The 24,232-nt window shown below is 44.5% G+C and overlaps 1 protein-coding gene across 4 annotated transcripts in view; it reads right to left on the bottom strand.

The window, feature by feature from the left end:
• Positions 1-24,232, bottom strand: part of SLC4A2 (solute carrier family 4 member 2) — a 1,409,997-nt gene that overhangs the window by 275,656 nt on the left and 1,110,109 nt on the right. For all 4 annotated transcript variants that reach the window (XM_078662834.1, XM_078662833.1, XM_078662832.1 and 1 more), the window contains one exon: positions 8,647-8,795. In XM_078662834.1, coding sequence (XP_078518960.1) covers positions 8,647-8,795 — 149 coding nt within the window. The remainder of the gene's footprint in view (positions 1-8,646; positions 8,796-24,232) is intronic.

Raw genomic sequence — 24,232 nt, forward strand, 5'->3', positions numbered from 1 at the left:
AATCATAAGAGGATATAAGGCATTGCTCCTGCTATAAATAGACATTGCGTAATCTAAACCGGGCCTGCTGATGCTCTAAAACAAAACAAGGATTAACAAGACAATGTTATTAGTGTGGTGCCTAATTGACCAAGCTCATTTTGAAAAGATGCCCTGGCAGGGATGGATAAGCAAAAATAATGTATCAAAAATGGCTTGAAAAAGAAATAGGAAAAAAGAAAAAGGTAAAACAAACTTTAGTCAAAGATTTCCAGCATCACTCACACGGATCAAAGGATGTGACTGGCCATAGTCAGAATTAAGTTTCTGAATAACAATACACTCAGATTGTGAGGGAAAAAAGTGTGCATGTGGCTGCGATGAACTCAGCAGATTTCACCCGAATATCATTTGTGTTCACACCTTAAAGACAGAAGAAAAACATCCGTTGAAAAACAATAAAAATGGCCATCATCCGCTTCTATCAAGAGATGAGTACTGTGTGTCCAGTTTCCTTATGGTACCAAAGAGCTGGCTCAGTACCTTAAGTGTGGATAGAAATCAAAGCAACAAAATATGAAGCAAGTTTGTATTCAAGCTGAAGGGGTCAAGGTCCAATCATTCCTAGGTGCACTGGATAACAGAAGAAAACACACAGGTCAATCAAAAAGAAAATGGAGTGGATCATTGATCAGAGGTGAGGGCAAACCCTTTTAGCACAGAGTTGTAAGGTCTTCTGCCAAATTTCTATGGTTGGATACAAGAAGAAAAACGTTGTAGCAGTAGTTCAGCTGGGAAAGAAATTTCTTGGGGCTATGCTGGTCTTAAAAATGAATGAAAAAGGGCTGTCCAGCATGAACAGAAAAGTCAGATTCCATGGCAGCGCCTTGCATAAGCTCAGCAAGCTAAGTCTAGTAAGGATTGTCTATGCATGAGTATGTAATTGTGCCTTGGTAATTTTAATTAAATCTTCTTAGTCATCCTCATCCAGAGTCCATTCACCTACATGGGCACAATTCTCACAACTCTCTCCCCATACAAGTTAATCAAATTCTGATAAAAGCCACTTCTATATTTCAAGGTAACCTGTACTTTAGGCAGAGAAGTGTAAGAGCACCTAATAACACTAACAGTTGTTGGAGAAGCAGTTCAGTTCAATACTTTTATTCGATTGCCACTTGTATAATCATAAAAAGTACATGATTTAAAATGAAACACAAAGAAGAAATAAAAAAAAAGAGAGAAATACATAAAATAACTCATGTGAAAACTCATAATAAAGAAAGAGTCATTATTAAAATGATTCTATTCAATTTGTAATTTTTGACGGATTTTGATGGTGGCTTTTAAGAAGGTCGCCACAGATTTTGCTACATACGGCGAATCCAAGGATTGTAAAAAGAACAATGCAGAATGACACTGTCTATGACCACTGGATCTAATAAGTGGGATAATCCAGGATTTACGCGGAGTTTTGTAGTATTTGCAAAAGAAAATAATGTGACTCGTTGTTTGTAAGGATATTCCATCGCACGGACAGTTCATGAGTGTGCGGGACCAGTTATGGATTTCAGGGAATGAAATTAAACGAAAAAAGATATTAAAACGAAATCTTGTTAATAAGTATTTCTCCTGATTTGATAAAAAGTAGGACAGGTACGATTGGATGCTTTTGAGAGGTTGTATTGCACAAATTTGGCTGTTCGAAGACTTTATGATTTCTGTCTGATTTCGCAGCTCTCTCAAGTGGGCCAAGCACATCATCTTTAGCTGCTTTCTAGATATATCTTCGATACTGGGTGGGTCATCAAAGTATGACTTGTGTCCTATGTCGTTAAAAAAGTTACATACATAAACCAACCATGGAATCTTGTGCCAGTGGGTCAAGGTTAAACAGTCCGAGATCAAGGATCGAGTTAGATGGCACTCGGGTTTAGACCATATACGTTGCCACAGTAAGATTGGTTGTGAACGAATAGTGTCTGTAATATATTCCATGCCAAGCTCACTGTGGGAAGAAAAGGTTGGGGGCGCTCTGTGGGAGGGCCAGCACATATTTAATGAAGCTGTTCTCTGTTACTTGTAGATGATCTATGTGGCCATGCCCCCAAACACCCGCTCCATAGGTTGCCACACTATGGCATTTAGCATAGTACACTTTCAGGAGTTCAGGTGCCGCTGGTTTGCCCAGTTTTCTTGAGAAAGAAGTCAAGGCCGATGTTGCACGTCGAAAAAGAAGGTTTCTAGTGGCCGTGGCTTGACGCCAATTCAGTTCGTTGTCCACAAGAATCCCCAAATATGGATAGACAGGAGTTTTTTCCAACTTTATATTGTCCACCATTATTGGTTTTGTTTTTTTTACCCTAGGGCCAATATGCATGATGAAAGTTTTTTTTATGTTAATTTTCAGGCCAAGTGAGTCCATAAAGTTGCTATACTTATTGGTTTGTTTTTGTAGTTGATTTAATGTGCGGGCCAGGATGACTGAATCATCTGCATATAGCAGTGTCGGTATTGGACGGTGGTTTATGTGGGGTAGATCCTGGCTCCCTTCCAACATAGCCTGCTCTAGTCCGTTGGTATAGAGATTGAACAGGAAGGGAGCCAGTACGCAACCCTGTCTTACTCCTTTTGTTATTGAAAAGGGGCGAGACAACTCGCCGCTAGTGCCGAATCTGACTCGCCCTGAGGCATTAGAATAAAGTTCGCGGAGGAAGACAATTAATGGAGGGTCCACTCCAAGGTCGGCGAGTATTTTCCAAAGTTTTTCATGTTGGACACAGTCAAATGCCGCACTAAGGTCGACATAGACGAGGAAGATGTTACCTCCTTTGGCGCCAACGTATTTCCCAGTCAAGAGGGCAAGGTTCAAGGCCTGCTCCACGGTCCCAAGCCCCTTCTGGAAACCGTATTGCAGGTCGGTCATGATGTTGTTTTCCTTGGCCCAAGATTGGAGACAGTCCAGGAGCACTCGACCTGCAATTTTGCCCAAGGAGTCCAGAAGGGAGATTGGCCTGTAGCAGGCTGGGTCATTGCGATCGCCTTTTTTAAAGATGGGAAGAAGGATTGACGTTGACCATGATTGAAAGAGCCCTGCCGATGTTACTGCTATCAGGACCTGGGTGATTATCGGTGACCAAATTTCTACATTTTGGAGGAAAATGTCCATTGGCACTCCATCAGGGCCCGGAGCCTTGGCTGATTTTGATGCCTTGATCGCTTTAATGATTTCGCTATGATGGAATTGGATGTTTATTGGATAGATGTTATTCTTTGGTGTATGGTCTTCACTTGGTTCTACTCCTGTAGATGTAGCTGTATGTGAGGGAGGGCCAAAGATTTTGGAAAAGTGCGTGACCCAATCATCCTCCGTGACTGCTACGTCTAAGTGCTGGCCTTGAGCATTCTCAGCCAAGAAAGGGGATCTTATGACTTGCCAAAATTGGGCGCTATCTTTTCTTAGGCAACTGTCATGAAGTTGCGCCCATAGATCTTTCTTGATTTCTTTTTTGCGATCTCGTCTAGCTTGGTTATAGATTTTCCTTAAGTTGGAAATTTCCAGTTGGTTTCTTAGGGGTCTATGTAGGGCCTCTTTTAGCCTTGAGAGGGCTTTCCGACAAGCTGTGTCAAACCATCTTGCTGTAGAAGGCTTAGTGTTTTTTAGCTTGACAAAGAGTTCATTCCCAATTGTTTTCAAGATGTTCTGGAAACTGTTAACGATTGACCTGGGCGTAGTTTCAGATGATAAACAGTCAAGTATCCAGGGCTTAGTTTTTTCAAGGATTTTCGCAGTTGTTTCCACCGGGTCAATCTTGGCCCATTTAACTGTGTATCCATTCGGTCTATTCATGGTAAGCAAATTTTGCTTCAAGAGACTCGTTTTCATAAAATAAGCGTTAGCCATTTTTGGTGTGAGTTTTACACTGATTGGGTAATGGTCACTCATAACGTTTGTCCCGGTTGCAAAATTAGTTAGTTGCCCCTTGAGTGTTTGAGAGGACAGTATATAGTCTATAGTGGTTAGAAAACCTCTTCCATGAAAGGTTGGAGAAAAGTCCTTCTGGGGGTCTGCTAATTCGTTTGCAAAGTCCAGGTCTAATGAAAATAGGATCTCATTTAACTTATTTCCACAGGTTGAGTGGACGTAATGGGGCATGGGACTGTCGTTTTCATTTAGCAGTCCACAGTTTCCATTTTTATGATTAGGGCATAACGGGAGGTTAAAGTCACCACCCCACATTAGATATAATGTGCTTTGGTTAAGTTCATTTTGAAGGAATATTAAGAATGTGGCAATTTCTACTAGGATTGACAGACAGTCCAATGTAGTTGAATTATTATAATAATTAATAAAAATGTAGGTAGAGTCATTTGTAAAGTTTATTTGCAGAATTTGATATGACAAAGATTCTTTTAACAATTTAATTGATAGAAAAGGGAGAGTACTATCTACATAGATCACAAGACCCCCCTTAGGCCTACCCATAACTCCCTGCACTGCTGAGGAAAAAAAGGTTTTGTATCCTACCAAATGATTGGGAGTGGTGGACCATGTTTCCTGGAAACAAAGAACCTGATGGGCTCTTACTATGTCAGACCATGGTTCGAGTGGTAATTTGGAAAGCAAGCCTGCAACATTCCAATACATTATGGAAAAGTTCAGTTTGCTGGGTTCACTGGATGGGTGTGGAGCAGGGGATTCACAGGAAAAATTCATTGTGGGAATCAGGAGAGGGGTCGTAGTATATCTCGAATCATTGAATTTATTAAGGTTTCGATCTATACTGTCCATGGGGGAGACCGGGGCTAGGGGCACCGCTTCCTTGGAGGTAGCGTTGTCAATGTTTACTAGATTAATGCTGGTAAACGAAGTTTGCTTTACTAGACCTCCAGAATTAAACGGGCATGGGCGTGGCTGTGAACTATGATTGGGTGGAGAGGTCGTGGTATAGATGTTCTTGCTCTTGGCTTTTAAGTACCTTGCCGGTCAATCGACCATCTCTAAGCAGTCGTAGCGGTTTCTTACCGGAGGACCCTGCCAGCCCTCCAATGGATGATATGGTCTGGCTTGCCAGGGCTGTTTATGCCAATCTATGATTCTATTTCTGTTTCTATTTCTATTTCTGCGCCCACGGCTATATTCTACCTGGTTCCAATGGTCTTCTTGTGGGTGCTGCCAGTTAGGGATAGAAATATATTGATGCGGATCCAGAGGAGGATAGAAAAAAGAAAGGTGTTGGACGTCTATTCCACCCTTTTTCTCCAATAGGGGCCATGAACAAATATGATCCACAGCGGATGGATCCCTGCATGTTACTATAATGCAATCTCCGGGGATCGACTTAGTTTCTTCGCCTATCCATGTCACTCTACGTACTGTGGAGATCTCTCCAGAGTGGTATGGTTCTAGTGGTCTATTTATACTTAGCCACTGCGTGACTTTGTTTTTAAGTGACCAGGCGGTTTCGGTCATACCTTCATTTAGTTCAGGTACGCCTGTGAGGATGATTGTAAAGGGGGTTGCTTCTGGTGGGAGGTGCACTGGACGCCTATATCTTGGTGTCTTTTTAGATATCGGCTGTGGTTGTATGGCCGTTAATTTAGAGGGTGGTGGTGCCTGCTTATTTACAGTATGTTTTATAGTTGCATTGGCTACTATTTTCCCAGTTTGCCCTGTTTTTACTGGGCCAATGCTGGGTGTCTGCTGGGACAAATCCGTAATAGTTTTAGTCTTTTGTACACTAGGGGTTGTTTCACGCTGTTTTTGTACGGGACCATTATGAGTTGATTTTTGGCAAGGCAGAATAGTCGGGACGTGTTGTTTGATAGCTACTGCCAATTGAGGTTGGTTGGAAGGTTTTGGGGGGTGGGTGTTGTTTCCTAACCCTTGCGTAGCTAAGTGTAAATTTTTTGTGGTAGGGTAAGTTCGTGATAAAATTGCTAATTGGGCTTCCAAATTCCTTATACTAATTTGTATAGGTTTTAACTGTTGGGAGAGAAGATCTTTAATTGAGGTTAGTATTTGTGTTGTAGTTTTACATACTTTACAGAGATTATCCGTGTCCTCAATAAGAGTGGAAGGTAGTAAGAAATTGCTTTCTGTTGAAGAAGTTATCATAGATTGCGTTGGTTGTGTTGGGTGTTTGAATCTACCCCTCCCAGGTTCCCTTTCAAGTCCTGAAGGAGTAACAGAAATTAGTACGTTATCAGATGCATTTGTGAGGCCTTGTTTAGGAATGGCTCCTTCCCTTAGTCCTCGAAGGTGTTTATCTATGGTTAACTCTGACCTTTCGAGTGTTTGACAGGCTTCTAGGTCTGGAGTGGCCTCTAGATCAGCTAATAATGAGTCCGATTCTGATTGGGTTACTGATAAATCGACTGAGCTTGGTACTGTGTGTATATCAGCAACAGTCGGAGGTAAAGGGAGGGAGCAATTAGATAAAATTTGCTGGGCGGGTGAGCTTGCAGTTGCTAGAGGGCCCAAAGACGAGCGTTTAGCGTTCATAAGGTCCAAAGATACTCTTCGTTCCAATAGAGAAATACTATGGTCAATTGTCTCGTTAACCCGGGAAATAAATTGATCTATAGGCCCGGTGATTTGGGCTACAGCCAATGCTGTTTTAGTTTTACTTCTGGTTCTACCAGGCATGGTGGACATGTATAGGGTCCTATGCACTGAGTGGTGGCAATATTGATAGCAAAAGCCAAAGCCAAGGGAGGTGGCCCGGTCCGGTCTCTACCGGGCACTAACGGGCAACAACGGGCCCGCCCTTGGCCCGGGCTTCGCCCGGCGTCCCGCGAGACGAGGCTGTTCTCAGATTTAAGCGCCGCCTGGCGCTTCGCCGGGAGGCGGAACACTGCAAGGGCCTCTGGACCTTGAAGTCCGCCCCTCGCCCGTCTCCTCTCGGCGGCCCCTGCTCCGGTGACAGGAGAGCAGTCGGGCGGCGGGAGACAGGCGGACGGGTCCGCTGATGGATTTCCAGGGAGCTCGGAGTGCAGGGCTCTGAAGTGCTGGCAGAGCTGGATGCTGCAGACACGCGGCAGTCGCGTTTAATGTTGATGCCCCACAAGACAGTCAAAGATCACAAGGGAGCTCAGGTGTAGGGCGCTAAAATGCTGGCAGAGCTAGATGCTGCAGACACGCAGCAGTCGCGTTTAATGTGGATTCCCCCTCTCAACGGGGCTGCTCTCAGATTTAAGCGCCGCCTGGCGCTTCGCCGGGAGGCGGAACACCGCAAGGGCCTCTGAACCTTGAAGTCCGCCCCTCGCCCGTCTCCTCTCGGCGGCCCCTGCTCCGGTGACAGGAGAGCAGTCGGGCGGCGGGAGACAGGCGGACGGGTCCGCTGATGGATTTCCAGGGAGCTCGGAGTGCAGGGCTCTGAAGTGCTGGCAGAGCTGGATGCTGCAGACACGCGGCAGTCGCGTTTAATGTAGATGCCCCACAAGACAGTCAAAGATCACAAGGGAGCTCAGGTGTAGGGCGCTGAAATGCTGGCAGAGCTAGATGCTGCAGACACGCAGCAGTCGCGTTTAATGTGGATTCCCCCTCTCAACGGGGCTGCTCTCAGATTTAAGCGCCGCCTGGCGCTTCGCCGGGAGGCGGAACACCGCAAGGGCCTCTGGACCTTGAAGTCCGCCCCTCGCCCGTCTCCTCTCGGCAGCCCCTGCTCCGGTGACAGGAGAGCAGTCGGGCGGCGGGAGACAGGCGGACGGGTCCGCTGATGGATTTCCAGGGAGCTCGGAGTGCAGGGCTCTGAAGTGCTGGCAGAGCTGGATGCTGCAGACACGCGGCAGTGGCGTTTAATGTAGATGCCCCACAAGACAGTCAAAGATCACAAGGGAGCTCAGGTGTAGGGCGCTGAAATGCTGGCAGAGCTAGATGATGCAGACACGCAGCAGTCGCGTTTAATGTGGATTCCCCAGCATCATAGTTCACATGTTATTCGAAGTTGTGCTCTAGAAGTGGTTTACTCTTTTGCATGTGACCAATGCTAAGATCTATACTTATATATCAATGTTCATTGCTACTACTATGATTGCCTTCTAATCAACTTTGGTCCATGGTTTGAAGTCAGGCAGAAAAATGGGCATCAAGGTAACTGCGGACTTCAAGGAACTCTCTAGCTTTTGATAAAGGTGCAAATATTGTTGAAGCTGCAGGGTTGAAATGTAAAGAGACACCAGGATGTGTTAAAGGCCCTAGAATTACCTGGCAAGAGTGAGAAAGCCTCAAGACTTTGTAATTTTCTAGGCCTTGGAAGTGCCTCCCAGCAAAGACCTCATTCAGTTCCTCTACAGCGATGGTAACACCACAATTGCTCCCTCCGAGTAGAAAGGTGACCACAGCTTCAAATAATCTTCTCTGATCCCTGTGGTGATCTTGTTAAAGCACACACGTGATATATAAATGTCTGAAAGTACAATATTTCCACCAAAAAGAGGTTGATATATTACCCCACGCGGGAAAAGGTGACAATAGTCATGCAGGCTTTCTGCACCCTTTATTGCCAGAACAATACGTTTTTAAATTAAATTTCAAGACAAATGAGGGGAAGAACATATTCCCTGATGTAAAACAGACAATAAATTGAATCAAACCTGAACAAAAGTCTTCAAACAACATTAAAAAAAATAGGTACTCAAAAATGATTACTACTACACACTCACCATGTAAAACGCCTCTTCAAAGACCAATAAAGGCCCTGAGAATCCAACCACCAGGAGAGGTTGGGCGCCCACCAAGCAAAATATGATCCCTTGCAAAGCTGTAGAGATGATGAGTTCAGACACACCGATAAGACCACTCGTCTTCTCACCTGCAAAATGGTAAAACGTTATTCTAACATTAATAGTCCAGATATATTCCAATAGGTCCTTTGCAATTATAAATTTAAACCTTTTGACCTCTTTTCTCTCTAACAGGGAACAGTCAGTTTGTCTTGGTGACTTCAGGTCAAACCCCTTCTTGTTACCCTGCCGAGTCCCCCAGGGCTCATCTCTGAGCCCTACGCTGTTTAATATTTATGTTGCCCCCTAAGTGAAACTTATTAAAGCTTTTGGCTTCTTCACCATTGCTTATGCAGACGACACACAAATGATTGTGGCCATTCCGAATAATGTCGAGGAGGTCACCAAGAGTTTCAACAATTGTATGTGTGAAGTGGCCAAGTGGAGGAGGCTTAATTCTCTCAAGCTAAACTCTGACAAAACTAATATTCTCCTAGTCGGCAAGGACACTTGTTGGTTACCTTTATCTTTTGGTACTCTCCCTAGTCCAGCACTGAAAGTCAAGGATTTAGGGGGGATGTTCGATGCCAACCTCACTTTTAGAGACCTGGTCAGCACAATTACCTCGTTTTGCTTTTTCACTTTAAAAATGTTAAGGAAAATTCTTCCCTTTCTCCCTTTTGAACTACAAAAATCAGTGATCATTGCATTAGTGTTGTCAAAGCTGGACAACTGCAATGCTTTGTACCAGGGTCTTCATTTAGGCACACTTAATAAACTCCAGCTTTTACAGACTGCCACTGCCTGTCTCCTAAAGAAGATACCTAAATTTCACTCAGTGTCTCAAGTGTTAGTTGATCTTCACGGCTCCCAATTAAGAAACGGGTGGTCTTAAAGGCACTTTGTAAGGCCCATAAATCCTCTTGTGTGATTGATCCAAAATCGCTGCAGAAAAGTTTTAAGTGGTACATACCTAGAAGGCACCTGCGCTCCACTGCATCTAGAGCTCTGGCAATACCCAACTTTGAAAAAGTCTCATGAGAAGATAGGAGCTTTGTGTACTCCACATGCAAGTTGTGGAAAACACTCCCCGTTGAACTTAAACTTCAGTTGAGTTTATCTAGTTTTAGAAAGCAACTTAAAACTTGACTTTTTTTGGCCTCTCTTTAAGACTGTTTTTCTATTGCTATTTACCTGATTTGATGTCAGCGCCAAGATGCCTTTGGGCATGTGTAGCGCTTAATAAAACCATATCAATGAAACGTTTGCATTGGATAATTCCATTAGAAGTTCTCTTATAGGTCATCATTTAAACAGTATCAGTGTTGCACCTTTCCTCAACCCATAAACCACCACAGGGTCAGCTTTTATGCTACAGATGGCCAACATTCCCTAAATCCACGTTTCTACCTTACCGCTTTAACAAAATAACAAAATATGGCGACCTTTGACCTATCTCTCATCAAGGCTATGCATAGGAAAATACTTTCCTAAACTCTCCTTCACTGAGGCCCATCATATGAGATGACACTGAAAAACACAATATCTATTGGTTTCATCTCATAAACTAAGACACTGCTTACTCTTTCTACTGTTGGTTTTCCACACAAAGCCATACAATATGTAATATCATCTTCACTATCTCCTAGCACATGTTATAATATTAACTTATTTTTCGCACAAAACAAAGGATTGTTTTCTTGCCTGCTGTATACTGCCTTCATTCAGTCTTTCATTTTCAGGCAAGAACTCTCCTTCCAAATCACAAAACATAACTATTCACATAAAAAATAGTAACGTGCTCTAATTAACATGCATAGTCAACACCACACAAACAAATGCAGACACACACAACATCATGCTCTCTGCTGTCCTGATGTCACAATATCCTCACTCTTCCAAGATATAGGAAAGCTGGCACTTCTCTCTACTGATCCTATTCCCAGCTTGTGTTTCACAGGCCCTTACTTGGTACTGTTACAATGTACCACACAAAATGGCTGTGTTTCTTCATTTAATAGTTAGATGAGAGCAACAGAGAAAGAAGAGTACAATCAGCTAGGGTGAGTGCCAATGTTGGTTGCTCCCCTGTTTTTACCCCTCCTGTCAATAGCAAGCCTAAATAGGCACGTTTTTAGGAGCTTATTGAACAAGCATTGGCATAGCCAATAGGTCTCACCTTAGGGACCTTATAAGTGTTTAGCCACGCAACAGTTGATGTTGTTGGACCAAGGATATTGTGCTGCGTAACTAAATACTTAATAGGTCCTAAAAGCGAGACCTATTGGCTATGCCAATGCTTGTTTTAAAGGTGGCCTCGAAACGTGTCTCTATTGGGCTCTGTTTTTTGCCCTGGAACAGGCGGTACGTTTTTTTCCGGACTGCAGTGACAGCAGGCACATCGATGTGCGTGTGCTCACACTGCTCACTAGCGGAGAAGTTAGGGCATGACGTCATGCCAGGTGAGCGTTGTTGGGGGAAGGGAAATCCTTTAAAGAGTCATTTTCTCTCTGAATTTGCCTTCTCTTTTTGGTACTCGGGAGCAGCAACAGTGTCGAGGTGTCACCAGGGCTTTAAGTGGAAGCTTTTTCAATATTATATACAAGCCATAGTTGCTGTTTATTTATCTTATACATCTAACAACCATTGACAAAGCCAATATTCCTGACTTGTTGTAGGTATGATGTTACTTGTATCATATATCAGGATGCAATGACAGAAACAGCAAAATAAAAGTTGGGCAGCACACTATGCTAAGCACAGATTTTTAGTTTAAGTGTTTTAAGCCACCCCCTTAAATACACAGGCCACGCCCTTTTGAGGGACCCCACCCCCATTTTTATCATCCCACTTAAAGCCCTGCCTGCAGCTAGGTTGTGCTCTATAAGTTTATACCTTCAACTTAAAGACATACATACAAACATACGTGGGGTACTTAGGCCTTGCGCTGTGCCTCCTACCACCAGCAGGCTGGAACCTGAGGTGGAGGCCGCCGCTCGGGGTCCAGGCCAGGAATGATGCTCCATATTCCTGCTAATGAATTCCCACCGATCAATCGGCCGAAGTAATGTTAGCAGCTAAAGGTGCCGGTAGGAGGGAGGGAGGCTGCAGCCTGCTAATGGAAGCACTCTGCAGCGGCTGCAGTTAGTGAGTAGGCCCCAGGGGGGCTCTTGTGCAAATGAAATGAAGCCATCCTGGAGATTAGCGCCTGATGTCGTTGCGTGCCTCCATGTTTGGGCAGCTCAATGCAACGGTAGTGGGAAGTGGCAAAACTGGTTTTCAAGTCCCGGCGCGGTGAAGCTTCCCTTACACACGTCCCTATTTTCTACCATTGAAACAAGACACCCTGTACTGATATGGGCATAACGTCACTGATTGGCGCACATTTGGGTTGGTTCTATCTGTAACTACTTTTACTTGCTTGCAACTGTCCAATGAGATGCATTCTTAAAAATACGAAACACAACCAAACACATGGTGAGCTGACCACCTAGTACCCCTTACAATGATGCATACGGTATGCAGGTCACAGGGGTCTCATGCTAGTACTCTTCAACCTCTTATCAGAGAATTGCATGAAAGCACTGGAATCAGGCTACACAACCAGGTCACCCTCCAATAAACCAACTATGACACAATTTACTATCAGGGCTGGTACTTTATTTAGACCATTCCAAATCACTGCTTTATAGCGTCACTGCTAGAGGCCACAAGAGAGCGGTAGAGTGCAACAAATACATTTAAACAAGGAAGCTATCGGCTTCAGGAATGTGAAAGAAAGCTCTCGTATCTTGAAATCTGATGACCCATGCCGAGAGAGGAAAGTCATATGGCGCCTCTGCTTGTAAGCGCGCTCCCGCGCACATGCACTCAAGCTCTTGGCCACAGTGGTAGCATTTTCTGAAGCCCTCACTAAAAGTCTGGCCAGGGCAGCGCATGCGCTGGTTCAGGCCGAGACCTAAAAACGTATACAGGAACTAAACTGAGATTGGGATTTTTGGACATCGGCTGTAGGACAGTGAATACATCACATGACAAAATCTCTGACTCTGGGACAGATAACAATCACATTGGCCCACAAAATACACCACCACAAAAATACAATGGGAGACACATGCATTATGAAATTAAATAAATCTGCAAAGGGAAATATACTTATGCGGGGACTAGGGAATACATACACTGAATAGGGGCTACATACATGGGCATGGAGCCAAGGGTACATTCAATGGGGCAGAAAACACACTGACATCAATGTAGCAAGCACAAAAATTAGGGTACATTCATATTGGTACAGAAAACACAGAGACACCAAGGCATAAAATACAAACAGTGGCAATGGAAGTTAAGTAACCGGGGATGAGGAAAGGAGAGTCTGCAGTGCTAATGATCTGAAACCTTGGCGGTAAGACTCTCTTCCTTTGGAACAGGGTGCACTTGACACTAGGACACGGAACACAGTGACACTGGGATGGAGAATAGGGTTACAAAGAGACAGAGAGTAATTTTCATTGGGCTGGGAGAAACCTGACACTTGGACAGGTAATACCTGGGACTCTAGTATGGAATACACTGACACTGAGACATTGAGGTACTTACGTCTCTGACAGCTAGGCAAGAACAATGTGAAAGTAAGATATACATGGGACATATTGAGAATTAAATTGTTAGGACATAGAGACTTACACTGGAACAGTGGAATACAATGACACTTGCCAGCTACCCAAATCGAATTACAAGGTTTAATATCTTTCTATTATTCCAACGAGGCATACCAAAATAGCGTGGCAGAAGCACAAAATTTCAACCTCCGTAATTAACTATACACTGAATGGAAAGTGTTAATTTACAAATATTCTTTCTTTTACCAATACGATTTAAAATGTACATGTATTTTGAATTATATAGGGAGACACTGGCACAAGGATATTGGTGCAGGGCAAAATTTACAATTGGACAGAGAATTCACTTCACGTGAGAAAAGAGATACTAGTACAACGAGAAGCAGAGTGATACGCACTTTGGGTCAGGAACCATGGTGCCAATAGGACACTGATCCCTTCTTAGAATATTTACCAGCTCACACACGCTCACACACTTCTGTCATAATTCGAAACACACATCTTCATCCACAGCCTTAGCACAACACGCTTCACATTACATTCGGACAAGAGTCAAAACTGGACAAGAGACACTCTGACACCGGGACGTTGAATAAACTGGCAATTGGGTGGAAAATTCAGAGACATCAAGACAGCGAATGCAATGAACCTGTAACAGGGACACCTCAACATCAGGCATGAATTCAACTTATTCTAGCACAAGGAAAGGGGAACAACTACCAGCAGGGTATAAATGCATGGAGGCAGAGAAAAACATGGAAAATAGGGCAGAGAATGGTTGACCAATGTCTAGCTGTTTTAAGGTAAAATAGGCCTGTGAGTTGGCAAGAGGCCTTGCTTGATTTGTAAACAAAAGAGTGCAGGTACCTGAAGCTCTTGTGCACTGAATACCAAGGCTGGTAGTCTTAATCCACCTCCTGCCTCTATAATTTACTACCAGACACTCCATGACCCTTTATATCAGTCTTGCAGGTTCCTCTTTTCTCTCTTTGTGATGGTTGTGATGTCTTTCTCTTCCCCGTCTGGCTGTTTTGTTTGTTTTTCCCTCTCTTGCTCTGGGTAAATGTCTGATGCACATACAAAAGTGTCGGTCCCCAAAAATAAGTGCAGGTGGCCCCCACAGGCAACCACCGGGTCAATCTGAGCACTGGCAAGAGGCTGAATTTATTCAAGTTGATGAAATTGAAGACATTCCGGGTAGTTTTTTAATTGTTTTAACAGAAAGAGATTGGTGATTTATAATCGTATGTTGCCAAAGAAATTACTCCTGTCAATGCCTTTTAAGTGTTTATAGTTTTTATTACAAAAAACACATAAAACTATACTACAGTGGAAACTAGCTAACACAGACCCAATGACAAAGATAGAGACGAAAACTGGGAGAGGGAGACACATACACAGGGACAAGGCGCACAAGGAGAAGTATTTACAGAGGGGTTTTAGCTGTGCCACTTTCTTGATCTTCTCTACAGGCATTTGATTGTTCTGAAGAGCAAGTGACTTACCTTTGGTAATGCCTTATCTAGCAGAGACTATATCTAGCCACAGATTCCTTACCATAGAATTTCCCCAGGCATCAGACTGGAACCAGAAGATTTTTTGTGTGCATAGATCGGCTCCATGTCTATAGCCGGCATTGTGTGCACCAGAAATGACATTGCGGTACTTATATAGGCCACCCAGGTGTGATGACGTGAGTTACTTTTCACGATTTTCCACGCAAGTAGCACGGAGCCATGAAGAACACTGACCACTTGTGCGTCAAACTAGGGCCCTGAAGAGGGGTCATCCCTTTCCCTAGAAATCCATTTGCAGAGAGGGGAGTATGGGTGGATCGGTAAGGAATCGGAGGCTAGATATAATCTGTACCAGATAAGGAGTTACCGAAGTAACTTGATCATCTGATGAAGACTTCTAGCCCAGATTACTTACTTTAGAATAGATATTCAAATAATACCACCTCCGGAGGTGGGTCTGCAAACCAATTTCAAATGAGAAAGTCCTGCAGGACTGAACAGTCAAAGTGCCCATCTCTGCAGACCTGACTGCCCAGATAGTAATGTTTAGTGATCGTGTTCAGAGAAGCCCACGTTTCTGCCTGGCAAATATCCAGGATTGGAACTACGTGTGCTAACACAGTGGTGGCCGCTTTAGCTCTGGTGGAATGAGCCTGCAACCCTTCAGGAGGTTGCTTCTTGGCTAGTGCGTAGCAGATTTTGTTGCAGAGCACGACCCATCTGGAGATGGTCCACTTCTGCACAGCCCAAACTTTCTGTGCACCAACATACTCCGAAGAGTTGGGCGTCCACCTCTCATGTGTGGTCAAGGTAGATCAACAACGTTCTTTTTGGGTCCAAGCGTTGAAGTCGCTACTCTTCCATAGAGGGATGCAGAGGAGCATAAAAGCTAGGCAAGGTGATAGATTGGCCGACATAAAAAGGGGTGATCACTTTGGGTAGAAAGGAGGCCCTTGTGGGAAACCCCACTTTGTTAGTATAAACTGAGAGGTAAGGTGGCTTAGATGATAAGGCGTGTAGCTCACTTACGCTGCGGGCAGATGTAATTGCCACAAGGAAGGCTGTTTTTAAGATGAGAAGCTTGAGAGGACAATTGTGTAGAGACTGGAAATGAGCACATATCAAAAAAGTTAAATACAAATTAAGGTCCCACTGAGGCATAGTGAATGGTGAAGGAGGGAAGAGATGAGTAAGTCCCTTGAGAGACCTATATACAATAGGGGAATTTAACAAAAGAGGTTAATCAGGCAACTGGATGAAAGCAGAAATGGCAGACAGATAGCCCTTATGAATGCCCAGAGCAGAGCCATGCTGGGCAAGAGAAAGAATTAAAAGCAGAACATCAGAAAGTGGGGCAGAAAGGGGATCAACAGATTTTTCTGCACACCTTGCTGCAAATCCTTTCCAATGGCAGGCGTACACCCTCTTCGTGGAGGGACCCCTGGCTGCCAGGAGGAAATTACAGACTGCAAGAAGCCGGAAAGTGGACAGGTTAGAGTGGAGAACCCTACTATGCTGCTGCAACAGAAGATCCTCCTGAAGGGGCAGCCTGATCAGAGGATCAATGGCCATGGTAAGAAGCTCAAGAGACTCTCTGTGCCCAATCTGAAGCCACATAGATAACTTGGGCACGGTCGTTCTTGATCTTCTTGAGAACTCTGTGTAGGCGTGGTATGAGCAGAATGGCATACAGGAGACCTGAGTTCCACTGGAGACGAAAAGCAACTCTGAGCGAGTGCCGCCTTGGAAACTCCAGTGCGTAAAAATGCTGAAATTGCGCATTCTTGGCAGTAATCTAACCAAGGCTCTCTCCACTGCTGAAAGAGACCTTGTACTACCTCCAGATGGAGACACCATTTGTGATCTGCTAGGCATCTGTGGCTGAGTTTGTCCGCTCTGGCGTACAAAGACAACTTGTACATCACCTGCGACCCCGACCCCTTCAGCCTATCTTTTAAAAGTACAAAAAACATTTCTAAAATTGCCTGTTTTTGGAAATATGATGCACAATGATGCCTCCTTCAGTTTTAGACAAAAATATTCACATTTTTATGCTTTTCCAAGACTAGCTTACAATGGGGTTTCACCTGTTATAGGGTGTCAAAGTCTGCTGTTCACTCTTCTACAGAGACCGTGGCCACCTAAGAAGGCAAGCTCTCAGGTTTATGGTGTACATCATTCTCCAGGTTAGCAGTGTTGTTAAATCAGGTACTGGCAGAAAACTTAGCATTAAACATCCCGTGGGTATTGTCCCAGCACTCTCAACAGCTGTCATCCTTCAACTTCTTTTAAATTAATGTATTTGCACCAACAGGCATCAAGGCTTGAAACAGAGGGCCGGACACTCAAACACACAAAAATAGAAATGATTACCTCTCCCCAAAAAAGCCTTATAGAGGAAAGTCATCAGTATAATATTAATGACATGCTTTCAGCAGGTTTTGAAATTTGAGATGGTCCTCAGTACGGCGGAGCCAGAGTATGAGGCAGCTCCAGAGCTTTGAGCCTCGAATCCAAACAAGCATTTGCAATGCAATAGGTCTCGCATTTACGCAAATTTGAGCAATTGGCATTGTAAATAAATGCCTTGTATTTATGTTTTGGTTTTTAAAACATAAATAAAATGCATTGTCATTTACAATGCTAATAGCTTCAACTCACAAATGCGAAACCATTTGCATTATAAATGCTTGTGTTATTAAAGGTGCCTTTCTTTTTCAAACCGAACCTCCAATTTATTCTAAACTAAAAGCAGGAAAGGGTGATAGTTTGAAACAAAAATTATAACTCTCAGGGTAAACGGGAAACATTTTAGAATGGCAGATTTTGAAACATGTTTCATGTTCAAAACCCAGAAAACTGCAAGATTAGTTTTGTCTTGTGCCTTACATATCGTGAAATCTGGAGCTGCGGCGCTGGGAAATAAAGGGGGACATCTGGGCACTGTATGCCGTCAAAGTTTCTAAACTCCAAATGTTTATAACTTTTTATGGCGTGAGGCCACCCCTTAGGCCTCATCAACAGCTAAGTATTTTAACAATACATAATGAGCACTGCTCAAAACGACTCTGTGGTTGCCGGACCTGACCAGACTGAAGGTGGAGATAGAAGCGACTATCCGCCTTTAGCAGATATCATGTGTTGTACCTACACCTCTGTGGCTCATACCTCCAGCCTCGCTGTGCGGTGGTAAACACTGAAAAAGGACAAACAAGTTGGCATAAGAGGCGAGCATCTGAAGAAAGAGCCAAACAAGCATTTGCAATGCAATAGGTCTCGCATTAGTAAAGTTTGAGCTATTGGTATTGTAAATGACAATTTTTTTAATTTATGTGTTGGTTTGGAAAATAGCGAAATTAATAGCTTTGTCAGTTACAATGCCAATAGTTATAACTTTCGCAAATGTGACACCTATAGCATTTGTAATGCAATATGTGTTGTATTTACGTGACTTAGATGTATTGACAGAACAAATAACAATGGCTTTTAAATGTTTTTAATAATTAATACTTAAATAAAAGTTATTGTAATTTATAATGGCAATAGCTTAAAGTTTTGTAAATAACTTTTGTGAAGATTACGTTCAGTGTATTTTATTGTGACGAAAATCCAAGAACAGAAGTGAAATATTAACATCTTTTTGTGACAAATTTGTATTAAAGCTTGAAACATTGAGAGAACATATTTGAACCAGTTGTTGTTGATTGGTTGCACAGATTGATGCTGTGGTGGTGCTGAGTGATGTTGTGGTGGCGATGAGTGATGCTGTGGCGTTCAGTGATGCTGTGGTAGCGCATAGTGATGTTGTGGTGCCCCTGAGTGATGCTGTGGTGGTGCTGAGTGATGCTGTGGTGATGCGATAGATAGAGTGAGGGCTATAGATAGACAGAGTGAGGGCAATAGATAGATAGAGGGAGGGCGATAGATAGATAGAGTGAGGGTGATAGATAGATAGAGTGAGTGCGATAGATAGATAGATAGATAGAGTGAGTGCGATAGATAGATAGATAGAAAGATAGATAGAGTGAGTGCGATAGATAGATAGATAGATAGATAGATAGATAGATAGATAGATAGAGTGAGGGCGATAGATAGATAGATAGATAGATAGATAGATAGATAGATAGATAGAGTGAGTGCGATAGATAGATAGATAGATAGAAAGATAGATAGAGTGCGATAGATAGATAGATAGATAGATAGATAGATAGATAGATAGATAGATAGATAGATAGATAGATAGATAGATAGATAGATAGATAGAGTGAGGGCGATAGATAGATAGATAGATAGAAAGATAGATAGATAGATAGAGTGAGGGCGATAAATAGGGGGCAATAGATGGATAGATAGAGTGAGGGCGATAGATAGAGTGAGGGTGATAGATAGATAGAGTGAGGGCAAAAGATAGATAGAGTGAGGGCAATAGATAGATAGAGTGAGGGCGATAGAAAGATAGAGTGAGGGCGATAGATAGATAGAGTGAGGGAGAGATAGATAGATAGATAGATAGATAGATAGATAGATAGATAGATAGATAGATAGAGTGAGGGGCGATAGATAGATAGATAGATTGATAGAGTGAGGGGCAATAGATAGAGTGAGGGTGATAGATAGATAGATAGATAGATAGATAGATAGATAGATAGATAGATAGATAGATAGATAGATAGATAGATAGATGGATAGAGTGAGGGCGATAGATAGATAGATAGATAGATAGATAGTGATAGATAGATAGATAGATAGATAGATAGATAGATAGATAGATAGATAGATAGATAGATAGATAGATAGATAGATAGAGTGAGGGTGACATATAGATAGATAGATAGATAGAGTGAGGGCGATAGATAGATAGACAGATAGATGGTTTTGTGTGTGTGTGGTTGTGTGTGTGGTTGTGGTTGTGTGTGGTTGTGTGTGTAGTTGTGTGTGTGGTTGTGTGTGTGTGTGTGTGTGTGTGGTTGTGTGTGTGTGGTTGTGTGTTTGTGGTTTTGTGTGTGTGGTTGTGTGTGTGGGGTTGTGTGTGTGGTTGTGTGTCTTGTGATTGGGGTTGTGTGTGTGGTTGTGTGTTGTGTTTGGGGTTGTGTGTGTGGTTGTGGGGTTGCGTGTGTGGTTGTGTGTGTGCTTGTGGTTGCGTGTGTGTGGTTGTGCGTGTGGTTGTGTGTGTGGGGGGGGTTGTGTGTGTGGGGGGTTGTGTGTGTGGGGTTGTATGTGTGCTTGTGGTTGCGTGTGTGTGGTTGTGCGTGTGGTTGTGTGTGTGGGGGGGGGTTGTGTGTGTGGGGGGGTTGTGTGTGTGGGGTTGTATGTGTGTGGGGTTGTGTGTGCCTGGGGTTGTGTGTGTGTGTGGGTTTGTGTGTGTGTGGGGGGTTGTGTGTGTGTGAGGTTGTGTGTGTGGGGGGGTTGTGTGTGTAGGGTTGTATGTGTGTGGGGTTGTGTGTGGGTGGTTGTGTGTGTGGTTGGTTGTGTGTGTGGGGTTGTGTGTGTGGTGGGTTGTGTGTGTGGGGGGTTGTGTTTGTGGGGTTGTGTGTGTGGGAAGTTGTGTGTGTGGTGTTGTGTGTGTGTGGGGTTGTGTGTGTGGGGTTGTGTGTGTGGGGGGGTTGTGTGTGTGGGGGGGTTGTGTGTGTGGGGGGGTTGTGTGTGGGGGTATGTGTCTGGGGTTTGTGTGTGTGGGGTATGAGGGGAGGGTGTACGGTGTGGGATGTGTGTGTGTGGGGGGGTTGGGTTTGTGTGGGGGGTTGTGTGTGGGGTTGTTTTTGGGGTTGTGTGTGTGTGGGGATATGTGTGTGGGGTTGTGTGTGTGGGGGGTTGTGTGTGGGGTTGTGTGTGTGGGGGGTTGTGTGTGTGTGGGGTTGTGTGTGTGGGGCGGTTGTGTGTGGGGGGTTGTATGTGTGTGGGGTTGTGTGTGGGGGCTTGTGTGTGTGTGGTTGGTTGTGTATGTGGGTTGTGTGTGTGTGGTGGGTTGTGTGTGTGGGGGTTGTGTTTGTGGGGTTGTATGTGTGGGGGTGTTGTGTGTGTGTGGGGGTGTTGTGTGTGTGGGGTTGTATGTGGGGGGTTGTGTGTGTGTGCGGGGTTGTGTGTGTGTGGGGGGTTGTGTGTGTGGTTGTATGTGTGTGTGGGGGGTTGTGTGTGTGAGGGGGTTGTGTGTGTCTGGGGTTGTATGTGTGTGGGGTTGTGCGTGGGGGTTGTGTGTGTGTGTGGTTGCTTGTGTGTGTGGGGTTGTGTGTGTGGTGGGTTGTGTGTGTGGGGGTTGTGTTTGTGGGGTTGTGTGTGTGTGTGGGGTTGTGTGTGGGGGGGTTGTGTGTGTGGGGGGGGGTTGTGTGTGTGTGGGGTTGTGTGCGTGGGGTTGTGTGTGTGGGGGTGTGTGTGGGGGGTTGTGTGGGGGGGTTGTGTGTGGGGGTGTGTGTAGGGGTATGTGTGTGGGATGTGTGTGTGGGGTGTGTGTGGGTGTGGGGTGTGTGTGTGGGGGGTGTGTGTGGGGAGGTTGTGTGTGTGTGGGGTTGTGTGGGGGTGGGGTTCTGTGTGGGGTTGTTTGTGGGGTTGTGTGTGTGGGGGGTTGTGTGTGTGGGTGTGTGTGTGGGGGGGCCTGTGTGTGTGTGTGGGGCTGCGTGTGTGTGGGGTTGTGTGTGTGTGGGGTTGTTTGTGTGTGTGGGGTTTTGTGCTCAGCCGGGGGGGGCCGGCCGATCACTTTGCCAGGGCCAGTTTTGGTTCCCAGTCCGGCCCTGCTTCATTCATTTGCCTAGAAAGGGATTGGAAACACCAGCTTTGTCTTCCCTTGCTCCGTCGCCCTTACAAAGTCGCAGCCTTTTTAACGGTTCTTCCAATTTTCTTGTATACCGAGTTCTGTGATTGTACAGGGTGAAAATGATCGAAAGAAGACAAACAAAAAAAAGCAAATGGAACATGAAGTGAAAATATGAAATTGAGATGCTTTAAAGGCCCCGAAAAAAGTTCGCAGAAGCACGTGGAACATACAAAATCATATGACCTGGCAAGGAGCATGGACATGCATGGTAAAAGCAAAATATCACCTTTTTTTATTTTTTTCAAAATGAACGATTACAACTTTTTTAATGAAATGTCATTTGTGTCAGAATTATTGAACTGGGGCTTATAAATCCAGCTGTTGCCTTGATTCTCATTCATGTTCTTGTTACGTTTGGACACAGTTAGTTTTTAGGTCTCGGACCTAAAGGCTGCGCTTGCGCAGTCTGGTGTCGGAGAATTAATGTTCTTTAGTAGCGCTTTGGATCCCGCCTCCCTGCCCTGTCTCTCCTCCATTGGCTGGCTTCCTAAACGGAGGCCAGCCATTGGAGGAGAGAGCCGTCCCTCCAAAGAAGCTCCGTCTTTTTCGGATTTGGGGGCGTAAGTTTTGCTGTTCTTTAGACAGTGACGTAGTCTGTCACTCAGAACCACAAAACCACGCCCCCAATTCCGAAAAATTCGGAAGCTTGCAGCCGCCATTTTGCAGCTGTCTCTCCAAGCACCTACAGGTTTGCGCGGAAGTCCGCTCCCCAAAAACTAGTAGGTTACAATAAACATATGTTATTCTGCGCCTTGATATCAGTTGCCGAGGTATGGGAGAGCGTGGAAGTGTGCGCAAAGCTGAACGTGTGGGACTTGCACTGTGCGGTGCTCACATTGGAACGAGTGGAGATGTTATTCTGCGCCTTGATATCAGTTGCCGAGGTATGGGAGAGCGTGGAAGTGTGCGCAAAGCTGAACGTGTGGGACTTGCACTGTGCGGTGCTCACATTGGAACGAGCGGAGATGTTATTCTGCGCCTTGATATCAGTTGCCGAGGTATGGGAGAGCGTGGAAGTGTGCGCAAAGCTGAACGTGTGGGACTTGCACTGTGCGGTGCCGGAGATGTTATTCTGCGCCTTGATATCAGTTGCCGAGGTATGGGAGAGCGTGGAAGTGTGCGCAAAGCTGAACGTGTGGGACTTGCACTGTGCGGTGCTCACATTGGAACGTGCGGAGATGTTGGTCTTTGGTGTGGCCATCCTCAAAAGCTTTAAAAAGGGGAAACGAACCAAGGGGGAGACCTGAGTGAACTATTGTGATGAGAGATGCACGGTCCTTCCTCGTGCGCTCCTGTGTCACCCGATTCAAAGGAAAGGGCGGCACCTGTGAGAGGGGGCAACCCAAGTGGTGGCTAGTTTTACATCGGAGCATTATGTTTTTTTCTGTTGGGTGTGTGTTTTCTTTGTGTAATGTTGCAGCACACCTGTTCAGTGTGGGTGTGGCAAAAATCACGGATTATGTATTAAGGTTTTGCGGAGGCGCTGGAAACATTAAGTCTTAACTTTTTTTTTTTACCCCACTGCTACAGAGCAGAAGTGCGCGGAGCGAGCGCCCATACAGCCCTTAGCAAACCTACGGCATGTTTTTAAGTGAAACCGTGGCCTCAGTCCTGCGAGCTTGACCCCTTGCGCCCAGCATCTCAGGTCTAACTAATTAACATGGCCCGTTAAGAAACAATTGCAGCATCATTCTTCTCTTCTCTGCCGTTTCATGTTTCACCGCCCGCTCAAGTTCCTCTTTTTTAAATTTCCCTCACGTTTCTTTCTGGCGCCACACCCCCTTGGTGTTTATGCAGGTGCTTGCATTATTCTGACAAGAAGTTTAGCAGTTGGTGGTTTTGTGTGTGTGTTAGTGTTTTAGTCTGCTGTTGGCTGGGCCACGGGTTGTCCAGTAAAAACATCATGGGGGGGGGGTCTCAAGAAGGGGTGACATCTCTCTCCCTCACTACCTCACTCTTTCACTACCTCACTCTCTCTATCTCACTACTTCACTCTCTATCTACCTCACTCTCTCACTACCTCACTCTCTCTCTACCTCACTCTCTCTCTATTTCAATACCTCACTCTCTCTCTCTATCTCACTAACTCACTCTCTCTCTGCTAATGCAATAGGAATCACATATGCAAAAAAAAACTAATGCCAATAGAAATAACAATGCCATTTATTTAGGGATACAAAAAAAATAAAAAAATAATGAGCAATACCAATAGCTCTACCAATAATATTGCCGAGACCATTGCATTGTAAATGCTTGTTTCTTTGTGCCCTGGTGATATCATTCTGCACTGTGTGATTACCATTTAATGTACACGTCATCCTTCTTATTTAGCTAAGACTACATTCTCCTAAGTTTTTATTGGACCTATTTATTTTTGACAGTCACAAGTGCTTGACCTTTTTTTCATCCAAATAGAGTCCGATCTATTAAACAATTATTTTGCCATTTGTCCGTGGTCATCTGCAGTTCTTCCCCAACTGTTGCAAACAAAGTTATTGTTTCCTGTGAATTAGTTCGCTGCAGTTATTTCTTCCGTCAAGAAGCCCGATCTTACCCCTAGCAATGTGAAGTAATTTTTT

The sequence above is a fragment of the Lissotriton helveticus genome, chromosome 10, assembly GCF_964261635.1.
Source record: "Lissotriton helveticus chromosome 10, aLisHel1.1, whole genome shotgun sequence".
Taxonomy (NCBI): domain Eukaryota; kingdom Metazoa; phylum Chordata; class Amphibia; order Caudata; family Salamandridae; genus Lissotriton; species Lissotriton helveticus.